The 20,051-nt window shown below is 42.1% G+C and overlaps 1 protein-coding gene across 5 annotated transcripts in view; it reads right to left on the reverse strand.

Moving 5' to 3' along the window:
• Positions 1-19,077, reverse strand: part of LOC121545026 (dimethyladenosine transferase 1, mitochondrial) — a 44,255-nt gene extending 25,178 nt beyond the window's left edge. The window contains exons 1-6 of one of the 5 annotated variants that reach the window (XM_041855356.2): positions 18,489-19,077; positions 9,764-9,935; positions 7,751-7,902; positions 7,525-7,633; positions 7,208-7,359; positions 6,942-7,061 (exon numbers count right to left, since the gene is read on the reverse strand). In XM_041855356.2, the coding sequence (XP_041711290.2) occupies positions 6,942-7,061; positions 7,208-7,359; positions 7,525-7,633; positions 7,751-7,902; positions 9,764-9,896 (666 nt within the window). In that variant the 5' untranslated portion in view covers positions 9,897-9,935; positions 18,489-19,077. Of the gene's footprint in view, positions 1-6,941; positions 7,062-7,207; positions 7,360-7,524; positions 7,634-7,750; positions 7,903-9,763; positions 9,936-17,443 lie in introns of all 5 variants that reach the window. The other 4 variants (XM_041855359.2, XM_041855358.2, XM_041855357.2 and 1 more) reach the window with 4 other exon arrangements.
• Between the last annotated feature and the right edge of the window lie 974 nt (positions 19,078-20,051).

Raw genomic sequence — 20,051 nt, forward strand, 5'->3', positions numbered from 1 at the left:
AGGCAGATTTTAATCACATTCTGCCAGGAAAGAACTGTGCAGGCTAGAAGAGAGGATGGAGGGGTGAAGTGGATGGGCAAGTCTCACTGACATGCTTTCCACTCTTAGTACAAACAAACCTCAATTTTAAGTAAGGCAGTGAGAAATGCAGGGTTGGCTGAAAAACAACATGCAGGATGGGCTATGATGTTGAAAGCAAAGGAACATGATCTCCAGTCTCTGTAGCTGAGGTCACAAATTCCTTGACCCTCCGTCAGAATATTAATCAGAGACACAGCCATTAATGTACTTTATGTGTTTTCCATTAAGCTAATAAAACCGGTGTTTATTTTTTCGGAACATAAAAATGTAATTAAAAAACGTTAAAATTACCTATATCGCCATTTACCACCGCACTGGCTACCTCTATAACATTGGTTGCGTTTAGACAGGCAGCATTATTCTGATATTTTTCCACTAATAGGTCTTTTGACCAATCACATCAGATCAAAAGACCAAATAGTTAAAAAAAGATCAGAATTGTGCTGCCTGTCTAAACGCAGCCAATATTACAGAGGTAGACGGTGCGTTCATTCCAAAGGTGAGAGAATGCATGGTAACAGATTAAACAACACAAAGGATAAGGCCTATCTCCTCACGACACGTCAATATGGGCCAGCAGCTGCTAATGTAAAATGGATTCAACGTTTCCTCCCATCTTATCACCAGTCAGCTACAATGTGCCTCTCTTTCCCTCAGGTTAAAATGTATTATAAACTGGCTGGTTCAAGCCCTGAATGCTGATTGGGTGAAAGCTGTGGTATATCAGATCGTATACCACGGGTATGACAAGAAATTAATTGTTGCTGTTTTAATTACGTTGGTAACCAGTTTATAATAGCAATAAGGAACCTCTGGGTTTGTGGTATATGGCCAATATACCACAGCTAATTGCTTTACCAGGCATTCAGCGTTGCGTCGTGCTTAAGCACAGCCCTTAGCTGTGGTATATTGGCCATATACCACACCTCTCCGAGCCTTATTGCTTCATTAAACACTCCAATAATTGAAATTTTCTCTCCATTGGGTTTTAAAATGTTCAATGGATTAATTGTTGTTTGTTGGTTAGAGCATACAACTATTAAATGCATTTTCACAACTAAGATGAGAGGGGTCACACTGCTAATTGCTATATGGCTAACATGGCCCCTGCTTCTTTTGATTTGATGTACTGTAAAAATGGGAGATAGCATAGCAGTGTGTTGTGTGGGGCGTGTCGGGCCGTCTGGTTCTTTGTGACACATTTTCTTAGAACTGTCGACGAGCATAATTACAGCTATGCAGTAGCAATGTTCCTTCATCTGTATAAATTAATTGATCCAAAGCTACAGAGAGAGTAAGATAATACCAACAATTAGATTTGATTTGTTGGATTTGTCTAGCTTGGCTATGTGAACGGTCCCCTCTATCTAAGAACTCACTCTGCTCCACCAGGCCTCATCAGACAGAGGCACAGCCTTCAGCAATACAGCTTCACTCTCCAATACCCATCCTACTTTATATGCATTGCTTCTTAGCAATTGTTATGGCCAGTAGTAGATTTATTGGCCGAATAACTCCCATTGATGTTACTGTACTGCCTCAGAAGCAGTTCATATCAGTCCTACTTCACAATATTGATAAGACTAACACTATCTGGGTAAGTGGCTATGAACAAAGACTTTGTACAAATCCAGTTATATATATATATATATATATATATATATATATATATCAGGCCTCTGGGGACATGAAAATGAGAGTAATCGCGCTCTGCCTTTTGGTAAAACATATGGACCTATATTTACACAAAACATAAATATATACAGTATTGATTTATGGTCCATTTGACTGTTAATCCAAACATGAATCCCTGTAATACCCTTGCCTTCCATTAGGCTAATAAACAAAGCAAGAGTCAGCGCATTATGAATTATTATACTATTTACATTATCATGTGAAAGCATATGCATTATTGGGTATAATAGCAGAATGAGCTCAACAGCGTGCTGTTCAGTATTTTATGTAATCAGCAGGAGGAGACCAGCTCATGAAATACCCATCGTCTGTCTTAATGACAGCCATTCTCCCTAGTGACCATTATCACCTCTCCATCACGGTTGACAACTCCACAGTGTTGCCCTCCCTGAGTGCAAAACACCTTGCCGTGCCGCTGGACAACACCCTGTCGTTCTCTGAAAACATCAAAGCAGTGACTCGCTCCTGCAGGTTCATGCTCTAGAACATCCGTAGAGTATGACCCTACCTCACACAGGAAGCGGCGCAGGTCCTAATCCAGGCACTTGTCTTTTCCCGTCTGGACTACCGCAACTCGCTGTTGGCTGGGCACCCCACTTGTGCCATCAAACCCCTAGAAGTTATCCAGAACGCTGTAGCCCGCCTGGTTTTTAACCTTCCCAAGTTTTTAACCACCCCGCTCCTCTGCACACTCCACTTATTGTTTTCTTTAAGCAATGGCTTTTTTCTGGCCACTCTTCCGTAAAACCCAGCTCTGTGGCATCTCTTTGTTGCCTCTCTGATTAATGCCCTCCTTGCCTGGTCCGTGAGTTATGGTGGGCGGCCCTCTCTTGGCAGGTTTGTTGTGGTGCCATAGTCTTTCCATTTTTTAATAATGGATTTAATGGTGCTCCGTGGGATGTTCATTTTTTTATAACCCAACCCTGATCTGTACTTCTCCACAACTTTGTCCCTGACCTGTTTGGAGAGCTCCTTGGTCTTCATGGTGCCGCTTGCTTGCTGGTGCCCCTTGCTTAGTGGTGTTGCAGACTCTGGGGCCTTTCAGAACAGCTGTATATATGCTGAGATCATGTGACACTTAAATAAAGTCCACCTGTGTGCAATCTAACTAATTATGTGACTTTTGAAGGTAATTGGTTGCACCAGATCTTAATTAGGGGCTTCATAGCAAAGGGGGTGAATACATATACACGCACCACTTTTACGTTATTTATTTATTGGAATTTGGACTATTTTGTGTATGTCCATTACATGAAATCCAAATAAAAATCCATTTAAATTACAGGTTGTAATGCAACAAAATAGGAAAAACGCCAAGGGGAATGAATAGGTACTGTATGTGGTTGTCTCACCTAGCTACAGTATCTTAAGATGAATGCACTAACTAAGTTGCTCTGGATAAGAGTGTCTGCTAAATTACTAATGTCAATTTAAATCACAGATACCCTACATAAACATGCATGAGCACAAATTAACAACTGCAGCACAAACACACACTACTCAGACCCACATACACGGATGCCTGCGCACATATACACACGTATGGCACGTGTACATTCAGACACACACACACAAGAACACACAGAGATAACGTAAAAGCCGCCTCTGTGTGATGAAATAATCATTGAAGCAATTTCTTCTAAGAGAATGAACAATCAGCCCTAGTTTCATTCATGTCACTGCTCTTCTCTGTTCTTCCCTTACCCCATCCATTCCATACAGATGAAATATTTACTAACAGAGGGCTTTCAAAGACGAACTACTTCTTCAGGGGGCCCAAGTCCAACCTAAAGCCCATCCCCAAGAACAGAGAAACATCATTCTCAGTAATCTGTCGCCTAGGCCTATAATTGTACATAATAATCATTCCCCTCACCAGTTTCACAGACCTAAGACTGTGAAAGGGACCGAGATCTCATTACTGCTCTGTGTGATAGCACTGCATCTCAAATACCCACCGGGCATCATTACCCAACATGTCACAATTCTGAAGACACTTCTGAGACAACATTGATTTAACGCAGCCGTAATGAACCCTTGTACTGTACGTGTCTCATAAAGAGTCTAGTGACAGCAGCAGAAAGACTTGAATGACAAAGAAATGGGGGCAATGGAGGAAGGGGAGAACAGAGAGTAAATAGGAGTCACACTTTATTTGGATAGTCCGGATTGTCCATCTGTAGACGCTCTACTGATGGTCATACTATCAACAAACTATTTGTTGATAAGCAACTGCTTGTTAAGGTTACGGTTAGTGTTAGGTTTAGAATAAGGGTAAGGTTAGAGTTAGGGTTAGTAGATAGTTAGTTGAAATGTTATGTGTGTGTGTGCTCGACAAAAGGAGCATTAGAGCTGGGACGATACACCGAAAATTAACGATACCGACATTGCCTTCCTCTTACCAAAGCATTTTGCTGTACATTTGTCTGTAATTTTCTGTGACTTTGTGTGAAAGACAGTTTTCAAAGTAACTACTGTTATTCTAGTTGCAGAGAGGAGAGTCACAGCTTTCTGTGAGTACATGTATTTAATGTATTTCTCACCTAAAGTATTCAGACCCCTTGACCTTTTCCACATTTTGTTACGTTACAGCCTTATTATAAAATGGATTAAATAAATACAAATCCTCATCAATCTACACACACTACCCCATAATGACAAAGCGAAAACAGGTTTATAGACAAAACAGAAATACCTTATTTACCTAAGTATTCAGAACCTTTGCTATGGAGACTCGAAATTGAGCTCAGGTGCATCCTGTTTCCATTGATCATCCTTGAGAAGTTTCTACAACTTGATTGGAGTCCACCTGTGGTAAATTCAATTGATTGGACATGATTAGGAAATGCACACTTGTCTACATAAGGTCCCACAGTTAACAGTGCATGTCAGAGTAAAAACCAAGCCATGAGGTCAAAGGAATTGTCTGTAGAGCTCCGAGACAGGTTTGTGTCGAGGCAGATCTGGGGAAGGGTACCATAAAATGTTTGCAGCATTGAATGTCACCAAGAACACAGTGGTCTCCATCATTCTTAAATAAAATAAGTTTGGAACCACCAAGACCCATCCTAGAGCTGGCAGCTCGGCCAAACTGAGCAATCAGGGGAGAATGGCCTTGGTCAGGGAGGTGACCAAGAACCCGATGGTCACTCTGACAGAGCTCCAGAGTTCCTCTGTGGAGATGGGAGAACCTTCCAGAAGGACAACCATCTCTGCAGCACTCCACCAATCAGACCTTTATGGTAGTGTGGCCAGACAGAAGCCACTCCTCAGTAAAAAGCAAATGACAACCCGCTTGGTCTGATGAAACCAAGACTGAACTCTTTGGCCTGAATGCCAAGTGTCACATCTGGAGGAAACCTTCCACCATCCCTACGGAGAAGCATGGTGGTGACAGCATCTTACTGTGGGGATGTTTTTCAGCAGCAGGGACTGGGAGACTAGTCAGGATCGAGGGAAAGATGAACGGAGCAAAGTACAGAGAGATCCTTGATGAAAACCTGCTCCAGAACGCTCAGGACCTCAGACTGGGGCGAAGGTTCACCTTCCAACAGGACAACGACCCTAAGCACACAGCCAAGACAACACAGGAGTGGCTTCGGGACAAGTCTCTGAATGTCCTTGAGTGGCCCAGCCAGAGCCCGGACTTGAACCCGATCTAACATCTCTGGAGAGACCTCCTGAAAATAGCTGTGCAGCGACGCTCCCCATCCAACCTGACAGAGCTTGAGAGGATCTGCAGAGAACAATGGGAGAAACTCCCCAAATACAGGTGTGCCAAGCTTGTAGCGTCATACCCAAGAAGACTCGAGGCTGTAATCGCTGCCAAAGGTGCTTCAACAAAGTACTGAGTGAAGGGTCTGAATACTTATGTAAAATATTTGTAATACATTTGCAAACATTTCTAAAAACCTGTTTTTGCTTTGTCATTATGGGATATTGTGTGTAGATTGATGAGGGAAAAAAACTATTTAATCAATTTTAGTAACAAAATGTGGAAAAATTCAAGGGGTCTGAATACTTTCCGAATGCACTGTATTAACATTAAGTTAATGGCACCCCTTTACAACTGGAGTAGGTTGTAGTTAGTATGGTTTTGATGCGCCCGCGGAACGGAGCAGAGCCGAGCGTGCCATTTGCAGTGAATAGGCCGACATCAATAGCCTAGGCCTAGCACTGGAAAGTTTTTGTAGGACACTAGCCTACATTTACTGATAGATTAATCAATTAGCCTACATGGCTATCTAGCAACAATATCAAATTTAGAGTTAGCAATCTAGCTAAGTGTTTTGAGTTCCCACTTCCTCAGGTGGTGAATACCTAATATACACTGAGTGTACAAATATTGAGTTGCACCCCCCCCCCCCCACCTTTTGCCCTCTGAACAGCCTCAATTTGTCGGGGCATGGACTCTACAAGTTGTCGAAAGCGTTCCACAGGGATGCTGGCCCATGTTGACACCAATGCTTCCCACATTTGTGTCAAGTTGGCTGGATGTCCTTTGGGTGGTGGACAATTCTTGATACACAGGAAACTGTTGAGCGTGAAAAACCCAGCAGCGTTGCAGTTCTTGACACAAACCGGTGCATCTGGCACCATACCCCGTTCAAAGGCACTTCAATATTTTGTCTTGCCCATTCACCCTCTGAATGGCACACATACACAATTCATGTCTCAATTGTCTCAAGGCTTAAAAATCATTCTTTAACCTTTCTCCTCCACTTCATCTACACTAATTGAAGTGGATTTAAAAAGTGACATCAATAAGGGATCATAGCCTTCACTTGGATTCACCTGGTCAGTCTATCTCATGGAAAGAGCAGGTGTTCATAATGTTTTGTACACTCAGTTTAATTATAGAGCCCTGGTGCTAACGTCAAGTAACTGTCCATTAAAACATTATTTTTTATCATTGTATTTGTTGTTATCGAGCAAAATAGTTACATTTATCGTAATATGACTGTGTCCATATCTCCCAAAAATAATTGATCGTAATTTATAGCAGATTTATCGTTAACGCAAAAAAGTATCAATTTATTGCGATATGGATTTTCTTCATCATCAACTGTCACCATGGAGCATTGTCATCATCAACTTCGATATACAGCCAAGATGGTGTGTGCGCGTGTGTAGTGGGCAGAGTAAAGCAGAGCGTGGGGTCCTACCTCAGGTTTGGGGATGAAGGCCCGTCCAGGGATGGTGAAGCAGCTCTTTACAGTACAGAGGTACTGGGCCATGATGGACAGACGACTCCTCTGTCTGCTGGTTGTGCTGGCTGTCAACCTCTGGAGAGGGGAACCCAACACATTTGGTCTGTATAATATATAGCCCTGATAAGTAGATCAAGGCTTAATAATACAAACGGAAAAGCAGTTCCTGATTCAGGAAAAACGACTGAGAGAGAATAAACAGTACTGAACAGCACACATACGTCTGCCACCTCTTTCTGGAAGGTAAGGGTGAGTCTGGTCCGGCCGTAAACAAAGGGTCCAGTTCTGTTGGATATGTTCTCCAGCCACTTGATGATGAGAGGTGTGGACACACTGAAGGGAAGGTTCCCTATGATATGCAGGTCTGGTGGATCTGAGGAGGGACAGTTGAAGTAGATCACACTGTTGCGTGTTGCAAAACTTTGCACAAAATCAATGTAGTTTGTTCCAGACATAAAGTAATCTAGTAGGTACTTCCATCAATCAGGCAAGTGACAAATCTACCTCAATACTAAGTCAACTTTTTCCTCTCACTCACCATCCTCCCATGCCTTGGTTATGACTTCTGGGAATCCTCTGTCCATTCTGTATGAGAGTATGTCACCATGGACAACCCTGAGCTTCCCTGGAGCTGCTTCAGACAAGAGCTGTGGAAACGGACATAGCATCTTACAGGTACTTGAGAATTTAAACTACTTTACTGTTTCCAATTTGGGCAATTCTTTGAAAGACAACCCCTTCCTGCATGTTCTCCTATTAGGTACCTTTAGTCCAGGTATAAAGTGATTGTCCTTCTCCACCACCAGCAGGTCTACAGCCCCAGCGTTGAGGATGGAGCGGGTCAGCCCTCCAGGTCCAGGACCCACCTCACACACATGGGTATCCCTCAGACTGCCTGCCTGGCGCACAATCTTATCTACACAGTTCAGAAAACACAGTGACCAGGGTGTACTACTTACTCACATTGGAATGGGTTGGATATAGTAAAACACAGTGACCAGGGTGTACTACTTACTCACATTGGAATGGGTTGGATATAGGAAAACACAGTGACCAGGGTGTACTACTTACTCACATTGGAATGGGTTGAATATAGTAAAGTGAACAATGTACATGTAACTGCCAAAATACAGGAAACACTTGAGTAAATTAGGGATACAAACTATATTGAAAGCAGGTGCTTCCACACAGGTGTGGTTACTGAGTATATTAAGCAATTAACATCCATCATGCTTAGGGTCATGTTTAAAAATTCCCAGTTGCCCATTCTTTTGGCTACCATGGCTAAAAGAAGAGATCTCAGTGACTTTGAAAGAGGGGTCTCAAAGGAGCATGGTGGGTTTAAAGTGTGTGTGTGTGTGTGTGTGTGTGTGTGTGTGTGTGTGTGTCAGTCACCAGATCTCAACCCAATTGAACACTTGTGGGAGATTCTGGAGCGGCACCTGAGACAGCGTTTTCCACCACCATCAACAAAACACCAAATTATGGCATTTTTCGTGTCACATCCCTGCAATAGAGTTCCAGACACGTGTAGAATCTATGCCAAAGCGCATTTAGGGTCCTATAAAAGGAGAACGTGGACGGAATCACGGAATCCAGACATTAAAACGGAATTCAACAATATAAATAAATGTATTGACCTTAGTAGGAAATCAACTTAATGCATTGAACTTCAGAAAATTCATAAATTTTTCCAAGTTAATAATAAGACATGAATAAAATGCATCAGATTTGTATTTTCCTGCAACTTTCTGAAACGACAGAGGAATGCCCGTCTGTGTGCAGTGCGCGCATATCTCTACACTTTGTGTAGCCATTAGCAATGATGCTAATGATAACCTTCTTCTGGTAGAGATGGAAAGGCTTTCCCAAAAAAACATCTAAATGAAATGTGAACTACTATAATCCACTGGCCATTTGTTTTTCAAACTCTGCAATCACGAGCGCTACAGAAACATCGCTAACCAAACAACCCGCTCTTGCTGGTGCGCACTTGCATTAAAGGGTAACTAGGCCTACACCCAAAAATCAACATTTCTTAGACTTTTCCCAGACCTCAAAAGTGGTCTCCTGATGTGGTTTAATCATTGCTGTGGACTTAAAACATAACATTTTGTTATTTTTCTATTTTTTAAAAGTCTGATTTTGAAAACGATAACCTGAAAGAACTTGGAAAACTGAAACCTGGAAAAACAACATAAAAGAGAAAACGGATTAAAATAAATTAAACAGAATCAGGGCAAAAAATACAATCGATTTAATTTTAATTAGGCCCTAAGCTGTTCTGGTGGCCCAACTCCCTATTAAATCACTTTATGTTGGCGTTTCCTTTATTTTGGCAGTTACCTGTATCAATGCACTATCTAGTTGATGTTACATGCATCTTTTATTATGACATTTTGACATTCAAGAATAGTGTCTTCCATATGTATATGACTTGCATGCTAAATAAAGGTTGGCAGTGGCATTGTATTTTAGCATACGCCTGGCTCCTATCTCTCCTTGGCAAAGCTGGCTATGCTTCTTTAATGCTTTTATCTAAAAACAGAAACCTTGTTCAAGGGCATCAGATCAGATCTGCAGCACTGCATCACTGATATAATCACATCAGTAGTGTCTGCTGCTTGTGGACAAGCCTATGTGGGCACTTCAGTCCAGTACACTGAATGTGTTGTGAACAGGGGGAAGAAAAAACCCCATTGTGTCCTCATTGTGTAGAAGACAAAGTGTACCAGGTGTTGGTGCATTGCAGCTAAAGGAAGAGGAGGCTGACTCACCTGTGAGCCTCATGTCCAGTAGAAAGTTCTGGGACAGCTGTTTCTCTGCTCGCAGGTTGTACAGTTTGATTACCTCCCCAATGGTGGGCAGGGGAGGCAGGCGAAATGCCGCTATCTTTGTGGGAGCCGCCATCCCTCAAACCGTTCTGCTGTGCAAATATAAAGGGGGGTACTGTAGTAGGAATATGATGATTAATGCACCTCTTCAATAGGGGAGTAATTACACTGAGAGGGTAAATGTCAGAGTAATTAGTGATAGTTTAGAGATCTGGGGATTATCTGCTAATCTCCCATAATGAAGATAAACATGCTAATGCATCCAGGTTCCATTTTAGAGCTCAAAGATCATAGAATTAGGAATTCGAATAAGATACTATATTAAAAGCACAACTGCTATTGTCAAAGAATGCTCAATGGTAGCGAGAGAAAATACAGGGTGTAACATCTGAGGATTAAAAACATGACCTTGATCGCCGCCCAGTGGATAAATTACCAACCTACATGGTGTTATGAAATTCATATTGGGCAGTTATGGATGTGTCCTGCCAAAGACAGTGGAATGACTCTGGTGGTTCTGCCCCATAATGTCAAACCTATTACAACAGTCATATGCTAAAACATTCAAAGTCAACCCAGTGTCATCAATTTAGCTTTCATTTTGAATAAGTGAATCAGAGCATAGGACCTAACGTTACAACAGACATTCTTCCAACTAGCTGAGGAACGCTCAGCTCCATTCTCTTATATCGAGGCAGAGCTGAGTATTGATACCTGGTCGAGCGATTTGCTAGCAACAACATTGAGTCACCATCAGTCGATACTGGTAAAAATGTCAATTCTGAAAATGCTTGTTTGTTCTGTATAACTGTGGTCCTTACGCGGGGTGCTGAAATTCATACTTTTGATACAACCACTGACTTTTTATTTTAAAAAGTATGAATTTCAGCACCCCGCGGAAGAACCGCAGTTGTACAGGACAAACCTAAGTAGGCTACAGGTAAGGGACTGTACTATATTTATAATGAGAGATACCTGGAGGAAATCTGACCTCTCTGAAATAAAAATGGATGGCCCTCCCTTTAGTAAAATATAATTCTACCTGACCCTCCCTGAATGCTTGAAAAACCAAAACAACTGACCCCCCCATACCCCAAATAATAATTAAAACATCAAATGGATAGCAGAGAACATGCCTACCCTTTACCCTTTACCCAGACCAGAGCCTTCGATATGCAGTTTTGTAAGCATTACATGGCAAAGTAGCCAGAAGATTGTGGATTCGCAGACCACTGCAGACAAGGGTGAAAATATCCCTATTATAATAAAAATACTGCATTAATCTATCATCTTATTTGCAGTCCGAAAAATTAGCATTTTATAAACGCATTTCATGAAATTCTGTCATTTTATATGACTGTACACAAGCAGAATCCTTTTAGGTTCCACAACAGAGCCTGAAAACAAATGAGCGCAGGCTGCAGCACCAGATACGTTTTGATTTCTATACAGGCTATTGTTAAAAAAGAGGATAGTCTTAAGTTTGGAACAGTTCTTAAGTTGGCTATCAACTGTAGAAATTGAGTGCAACAGAAGTATCTGATCATCAATGAATTCAAGAAAAAGCCATTTGTTTTTTAACACAGCAGCCGCATAACATAAAGTAGGTCTACACAGAGTGTACAAAACATTAAGAACACCTGCTTTTTCCATGACAGACTGACCAGGTGAAAGCTATGATCCCTTATTGATGTCGCTTGTTAAATCCACTTCAATCAGTGTAGATGAAGGGGAGGAGACGGGTTAAAGAAGGATTTTTAAGCCTTGAGACAATTGAGACATGGATTGTGTATGTGTGTCATTCATTGGGTGAATTGGCAAGACACAAAATGTAAGTGCCTTTGAACAGGGTATGGTAGTAGGTGCCAGGCGCACCAGTTTGTGTCAAGAACTGCAACGCTGCTGGGTTTTTCACACTCAACAGTTTCCCGTGTGTATCAAGAATGGTCTACCACCCAAAGAAAATCCAGCCAAATTGACAACTGTGGGAAGCAACATGGGCCAGCATCACTGTGGAATGTTTGACACCTTATAGAGTTGAGGCTGTTCTGAAGGCAAAAGGGGGGGCGGGGTGCGCAACTCAATATTAGGAAGGTGTTTCTAACGTTTGGTATACTCAGTGTCTATGCACTTGTAACTTTTTCTTTATTTGGGAAACTATAATTTTCTAATTTATTCCATGATATTGCTGTTACAAAATAGATTTGTGTTGACTGTGATTAAGGCATGGGAATATAAAAGCATCTGCTAGGTTAAATTAACAAACTAGGCATGCATAGCTCAGGGATGATCCTCAAACCAAAGACAGGCCAAACTCATGTTTCTAAAAGTGAATTCAATGGCACTGTAGAATGACTGTATGCCTAATAAGGCAATTGTTGTTAAATTAAATGTCATTTTATACAGCCTAAATGCGAAATGTATAGGCATGTTGAAGTGCTGTTGTTGATGTGTTGTTGAAATGCTGAGCGCTCCTGCCAGCCTATAGCTGTCACAAACGCTTCACAGTTGATTTCTTAAATGGCAGGCTATAGCCTTGAAATAATATAACCTAAATAATTTATTTGTGCTCCTTCTTAGGCTACCAGATTTGCTCCCGACTGATTTAGAGTCAGTATGTTGTTTAATAGCATGTTGAAACATTGAACGTCAATTGAGAGTGACAAAATATATCCCATATGCATCTGAGTCACATCTATCCCCGGCATTTTACAGCTTGTTTCTAGCATAAAGCATTGCGGACTAAAGCGTCGCTATAGATCGCCTTACAGTGCATTCGGAAAGTATTCAGACCTCTTGAGTTTTTCCACATTTTGTTACGTTACAGCCTTATTCAAACATTTATAAAATAACATCCTCACTTATCTACACACAATACCCCATAATGACAAAGGAAAAACAGGTTTTTAGAAATTCTTTCAAATGTATTAAAAATAAAAAACAGAAATACCTTATTTACATAAGTATTTAGAACATTTGCTGAGACTTGAAATTGAGCTCAGGTGCATCCTGTTTCCATTGATCATCCTTGAGATGTTTCTACAACTGGATTGGAGTCCACCTGTGGTAAATGCAATTGATTGGACATGATTTGGAAAGGCACACATATGTCTATATAAGGTCCCACAGTTGACAGTGTAAGTCAGAGCAAAAAACAAGCAATGAGGTTGAAGGAATTGTCCGTAGAGCTCCGAGACAGGATTGTGCTGTGAGTCTGGGGAAGGGTAGCAAAACATTTCTGCAGCATTGAAGGTCCCCAAGAACACAGTAGCCTCGATCATTCTTAAACTCTTTCTAGTGCTGGCCGCCCAGCCAAACTGAGCAATCAGGGGAGAAGGGCCTTGGTCAAGGAGGTGAACAAGAACCTGATGGTCACTCTGAATGAGCTCCAGAGTTCCTCTGTGGAGATTGGAGAAACTTCCAGAAGGACAACTATCTCTGCAGCACTCCACCAATCAGGCCTTTATGGTAGAGTGGCCAGACGGAAGCCATTCCTCAATAAAAGGCACATGACAGCTCGCTTGAAGTTTGCCAAAAGCCACCTAAAGGACTCAGACCATGAGAAACCAAATTATCTGGTCTGATGAAACCAAGAATGAACTTTTTGGCCTGAATACAAAGCGTCACGTCTGGAGGAAACCTGGCACCATCCGTACGGTGAAGCATGATGGTGGCAGCACCATGCTGTGGGGATGTTTTTCAGCGGCAGGGACTGGGAGACTAGTCAGGATCGAGGGAAAGATGAACGGAGCAATGTACCGAGAGATCCTTGATGGAAACCTGCTCCAGAGTGCTCAGGACCTCAGACTGGGGCGAAGGCTCACCTTCCAACAGGACAAAGACCCTAAGCACACAGCCAAGACAAGGCAGGAGTGGTTTCGGGACAAGTCTCTGAATGTCCTTGAGTGGCCCAGCCAGAGCCCGGACTTGAACCTGATCGAACATCTCTGGAGAGACCTCCTGAAAATAGCTGTGCAGCAACGCTCCCCATCCAACCTGACAGAGCTTGAGAGGATCTGCAGAGAAGAATGGGAGAAACTCCCCACATACACGTGTGCCAAGCTTGTAGCGTCATACCCAAGAAGGCTCAAGGCTGTAATCGCTGCCAAAGGTGCTTCAACAAAGTACTGAGTAAAGAGTCTGAATACTTATGTAAATATGATATCATTTTTATTTTATTTTAATTTTTCTTCTAAAAACGAGGTTTTGCTTTCTCATTATGGGGTATTGTGTGTAGATTGATGAGGAAAAGCAACAATTTTATTAATTTTAGAATAAGGCTGTAATGTAACAATGTGGAAAAAGTCAAGGGGTCTGAATACTTTCCGAATACACTGTATATAATCAGGTCTATGCTTTTAGCCATTTACCCTCACATACCCCTCAATTTGAGCCCTGGTTTTAACTTAACTACAGGATCGGTGTCCCTATACCGGGAAGGTTGCTGCTCAATATGCGATATGTGACTAGAATGGAGTTGTAAACAACAGCCAACTTTCCCGGGACATAGACATGTCTTATAAGGGCAGAAAGCGTAAATTCTTGTTAATCTAACTGCAGTGTCCAATTTACAGTAGCTATTACAGCAAAAAAAATCCATGCTATTGTTTGAGGAAAGTGCACAACAACAAAACACTTTTGTCACGGCAACTGGTTTTATACATTCACCTCTGAAGGTAAATAATGATTACATTCAGTAATCTTGCTCTGATTTGTCATCCTGAGGGTCCCAGAGATAAAATGTAGTATAGTTTTGTTTGATAAAATCAATGTTTATATATAAATGTCTCCCCCCGGGCCATCTAGATGTGTGAAAGTTAGTGTATTTTCTGTAGGGAAGCTAACGATCCATCATGTATGACATTCCTGGGAGTGTGTAAACTTAAATGTTTTATTACCATAGCATTTTTGTGTGTTCTCTATAATTCTGCACTTTAAAATGTATAAATTGACCAATTCGGAACATTTGGGAAAACTCCTGGCTGACTTGATACAAAATATTGTGTAGTGATGTAATCCTTCACTGGATCAGTCTGAAACTTTGTACACACAATGCTGCCATCTTGTGGACAAAATTTTAATTACACTGATTCCTACATCACTCTCTGGCCTTTCTCTTGCATTTCAAAGCTGATGCAAGAAAACAAAAAATTGAAAATGCATGTTTTTTTGTTTGTATTATCTTTTACCAGATCTAATGTGTTATTCTCCTACATTAATTTCACATTTCCACAAACTTCAAAGTGTTTCCTTTCAAATTGTATCAAAAATATGGATATCCTTGCTTCAGGTCCTGAGCTACAGGCAGTTAGATTTGGGTATGTCATTTTAGGCGAAAATTGAAAAAAATAGTCCGATCCTTAAGAGGTTTTAACACACCAAGCCCTTCACTGATACTGAGATACTTTTGTATATATAGTGTATGTGGACACACCTTCAAATTAGTTGATCCGCCTATTTCAGCCACACCAGTTGCTTACAGGTGTATAAAATTCGAGCACACAGCCATGCTATCTCCATAGACAAATATTGGCAGTAGTATGGCCTTACTGAAGAGCTCAGTGACTTTCAACGTAGCACCGTCATAGGATGCCACCTTTCCAACAAGTCAATTTGTCAAATTTCTGCCCTGCTAGAGCTGCCTAGATCACCCGCTGAGTGGTGAAGCACGTAGTGCGTAAAGATCATCTGTCCTCAGTTGCAACACTCACTACTGAGTTCCAAGCTGCCTCTGGAAGCAACGTCAGCACAAGAACTTCATGAAATGGCATTCCATGGCCGAGCAGCCGCACAAGCCTAAGATCACCATGCGCAATGTCAAGCATCGGCTGGAGTGGTGTAAAGCTAGCTGCCATTGGACTCTGAAGCAGTGGAAACACATTCTTTGGAGTGATGTATCACGCTTCACCATCTGGCAATCCGACGGACGAATCTGGGTTTGGCGGATGCTAGGAGAACGCTACCTCCCCCAATGCATAGTGCCAACTGTAAAGTTTGGTGGAGGAAGAATAATGGTCTGGGGCTGTTTATGGTTTCGGGATAGGCCCCTTAGTTCCAGCGATGGGAAATCTTAACGCTACCCTGGACAACACCCTGTCGTTCTCCGCTAACATCAAGGCGGTGACCCGATCCTGTAGGTTCATGCTCTACAACATTCGGAGTACGACCCTGCCTTACACAGGAAGCGGCACAGGTCCTAATCCACGCACTTGTCATCTCCCGTCTGGATTACTGCAACTCGCTGTTGGCTGGGCTCCCTGCCTGTGCCATTAAACCCCTACAACTCATCCAGAATGCCGCAGCCCGTCTGGTGTTCAACCTTCCCAAGTAATCTCACGTCACCCCGCTCCTCCGCACACTCCACTGGCTTCCAGTTGAAGCTCGCATCTGCTACAAGACCATGGTGCTTGCCTACGGAGCTGTGAGGGGAACGGCACCTCCGTACCTTCAGGCTCTGATCAGTCCCTACACCCAAACGAGGGCATTGCGTTCATCCACCTCTGGCTTGCTGGACCCCCTACCTCTGCGGAAGCACAGTTCCCGCTCAGCCCAGTCAAAACTGTTCGCTGCTCTGGCACCCCAATGGTGGAACAAGCTTCCTCACGACGCCAGGACAGCGGAGTCACTCACCACCTTCCGGAGACACTTGAAACCCCACCTCTTTAAGGAATACCTGGGATAGGATAAAGTAATCCTTCTACCCCACCTTACCCCACCCCAAAGAAGAAAAAAAAAAACATATTGTAAAGTGGTTATCCCACTGGCTATAAGGTGAATGCACCAATTTGTATGTCGCTCTGGATAAGAGCGTCTGCTAAATTACGTAAATGTAAATGTAGACGATTCTGTGCTTCCAACTTTGTGGCAACAGTTTGGGGAAGGCCCTTTCCTGTTTCAGCATGACAATGCCCCCATGCACAAAGCGAGTATCATTCAGAAATGGTTTGTCGAGATCGGTGTGGAAGAACTTGACTGGCCTGCACAGAGCCCTGACCTAAACCCCATCGAACACCTTTGGGATGACTTGGAACGCCGACTCCGAGTCAGGCCTAATCGCCCAACATCAGTGCCCGAACTTACTAATGCTCTTGTGGCTGAGTGGAAGCAAGTCCCCGAAGCAATGTTCCAACATCTAGTGGAAAGCCTTCCCATAAGAGTTGTTATAGCAGCAAAGGGGGGACCAACTCCATATTAATGCCCATTGTTTGACGAGCAGGTGTCCACCACATACTTTTGGTAATGTAGTGTATTTAAGAGTGCATGGTGATTGAAGGAATTGGTTGACAAAATCTATGGATAGTAGACTATAATTTTGTCTGTCAAACAGGTAGGCATACCTCTTATTTCTTGAATAGGAAGAAATAGGCTCCAACACAAAGCCTGCTTGTTGTTAGTAGCCTAAACTCAAATTAAATTGAACACTATTTAAATCAATTAGTCCTTCTCGAATAAGCCTACTTTCAGTACCCATGCGCTGTCAATCTCCGCAGCTGCTGTTTCATAGCAATGTAAGTTACTCTAATATGGTTTATTGTGAAGTCAATAACTCTTATAAATAGCTTCATTATGGGCAACAAAACATATTGTTTTTATTCAAATCAATTATAGCAGTAGCAAGCTTACCTCCAGTCCTCCTTATATTTGCGCTCTCCCTCTCAAACGGAACATCAGTAGGCCTTGTCCGCGCACACAGATATTGCATTTTTGGGACAAATAAAACATTATTTTCAGAAGAAGCCTTTGACTCGCCTCCTGAAGTGCCACTGTACACAGCCCAGCCATAGGTTAGGCCGCACAAAAGGGTCTACACCAGCAAGAACAGGGCAGGCCAGGGCTCATGATTGGGATAGCCTATCCACACAGAATATCAGATCTCAACAATGATTGGAGAAGTGTTCAACATCACCAGTAGGCTTATCTACCAAATCCTTATGATATATGTTTTCATAAGCGCAAAGTAACTGCAAGAGACCGGTTATAATGTCTGACCAAAATACAGGACAAATAAATAAAAATGAGTGGAGTTTGTTGATAAAATGAGAGACATAATTGTTTGGTTGCGGGCCAAAATTCAGGACTGTCCCCGCACAACGCCGGACATGTGGTCACCCTAGACCCTGCCCCTGACTGAAATTAAAAAAGCACGGCCCTCCCCCATTTTTCTCCGGGTAACAATTGTGTACATTTCGACCGCTCCCTAAGCCTTTTCATAATTTATATTTTTACAAGTATCGACTGATGGTGACTCAATGTTGTTGCTAGCAAATCGCGCGATCAGTTATCAATACTCAACTCAGCCTCAATATAAGAGAATGGAGTTAAGCGTTCGTCAGGTAACCTTCAACTGGCAACGTGATACATTGTAACTAATGATTGACAGTGTGACCAGGAAGACATCTTGCTCTTTACTGAAACCAGTTTCTAAACCATACTAAACCAACTTTGCTGAAACTGTAGTTAGCAACTCAAAACATGTAACTATGTATTTATACTAGCCAACTGAGAAGCCAGCAGCATGTAGCTACGTTTTGCTTCTTTTTCGGGCAAAAGCCTCTGACCTGAAACAGTTGTAACATATTTACGTTCACAAACTCGTCCGTGCAATATTTGACTGCTAAAACCAAAAGCGAACTTCAAAACACAAGCCAAGAAAGGTAAACGCGTTGACCTGATAACAAGTTTCTCATCAGGTTGTATGTCTCTTCCTGAAATATAGCTGTCGTCAGGAAACTGGCAGGTTGACATCCAATGGGATTGCAACAATTGCTTCTGCAACCAATCAATTTGGGAGAGGCGGGACTTAAGGTTGCCCTTGAACGTCCATATTTTGTTGATGTAATGATAGATTATGGCCAACAGGGGAAAGCCTTTTGATAGCAAGCTTCTACATTTGACATACCGTGTAATTCAAAAGAGAAATACTCTTTTGACGCTACTTCCATACAGCTACGACCAGAAGTGACTTTTTCGTAACACGTTAGGATAATTTACGCAGCAGGTTAGGATAATTAGGTTAAGGTTAGGAAAAGAGTTATGGAAAATGCTTTCCTAACCTGCTACGAAAATCCCTTCCGGTCGTAGCTGTAGCGAAGTGCCATGAGAAGTGTGTCCCTAATCCAAAAGTGTGCATTACATACAATATACATTATTGATTGATGTATTCCGGGGAGAACAATTCATTGTGGTTCTGTCATGATTTCTCATTCTCAGCATGTTTGATCTGTCTGCTTTTTACAACTTTGGACAACATTGACTCATCTTTGTGGGTGGGTATATAACGCGAACATCTAGCAATCCAAAGATGTTTTGAAATAAAATAAATATTTGACAGATGCATGGTGCTCAAAGCAGAGCAGATTTTGTCATGTTTATTGTCTAAATGTATAATGATGCAAATGCACCACTACATGAATCAGACATGGGATGAGAATGGAATATATATATTATGATCCAATTTCCATACAGTGCTATTACTACTAAATGTAACATTGTATTGTACTAACACATTACATCATAAACAGCTCTTTTTCAATGTCCCCACAGACAGAAGCAAACGTTTATGGATGAGTAGCCTATTCAGCATATGGGAAGATGCATAATTTAAACATTTACTCAGGCACTTATTATAAAGATTTCTAATAACATTTTGGTATAAACATCATTATAAATTCAGTTTCAGACTTTACAACACATTCAGATAATTACATTATCCTCTCAGCAAGATGGCACTACTGTAGGAGAGAGATTCATATCAGGTTTTGGCTAAGGAGGATCCATTGTGCACACGCAGCTGTTGGTTAGAATGAACCCTGTGGCCCTGAGTCCCTCATCTCCCTGGCAGCTCTGTTCACAGTACAGGGAGGGTCAGGGTGTCACAAACTCTTTTTGTCGAGATGGAAACGCTCCCCTCGAGGGTCTATGGATGAGTGGCAGTTACAGATCCCGCTGTGGCCGACCTTGTGGAGAGGAGAGAGACAGTAAAAAGCAGTCTGTCTGGATGCTGCTGCTGCTATGGAAACAAGTCGACCAATCACGTACTTCAAAGAATGCTTCATATGGACCTACTGTCTTCCCTGTCACTCCCAGAAAGTCACCTTTCTGACAATGTATTCTGTTAAGATGCCATTATTCAATTAGCATTGACTAGCATGGGACAAATCAATTGCCCCCCAGACTGAAAGTGCTGTATGCATATTTTAGAGGTAGGCCTACCTCCATTTATGATAGATGT

The sequence above is a fragment of the Coregonus clupeaformis genome, chromosome 29 (assembly GCF_020615455.1).
Source record: "Coregonus clupeaformis isolate EN_2021a chromosome 29, ASM2061545v1, whole genome shotgun sequence".
Lineage (NCBI taxonomy): Eukaryota > Metazoa > Chordata > Actinopteri > Salmoniformes > Salmonidae > Coregonus > Coregonus clupeaformis.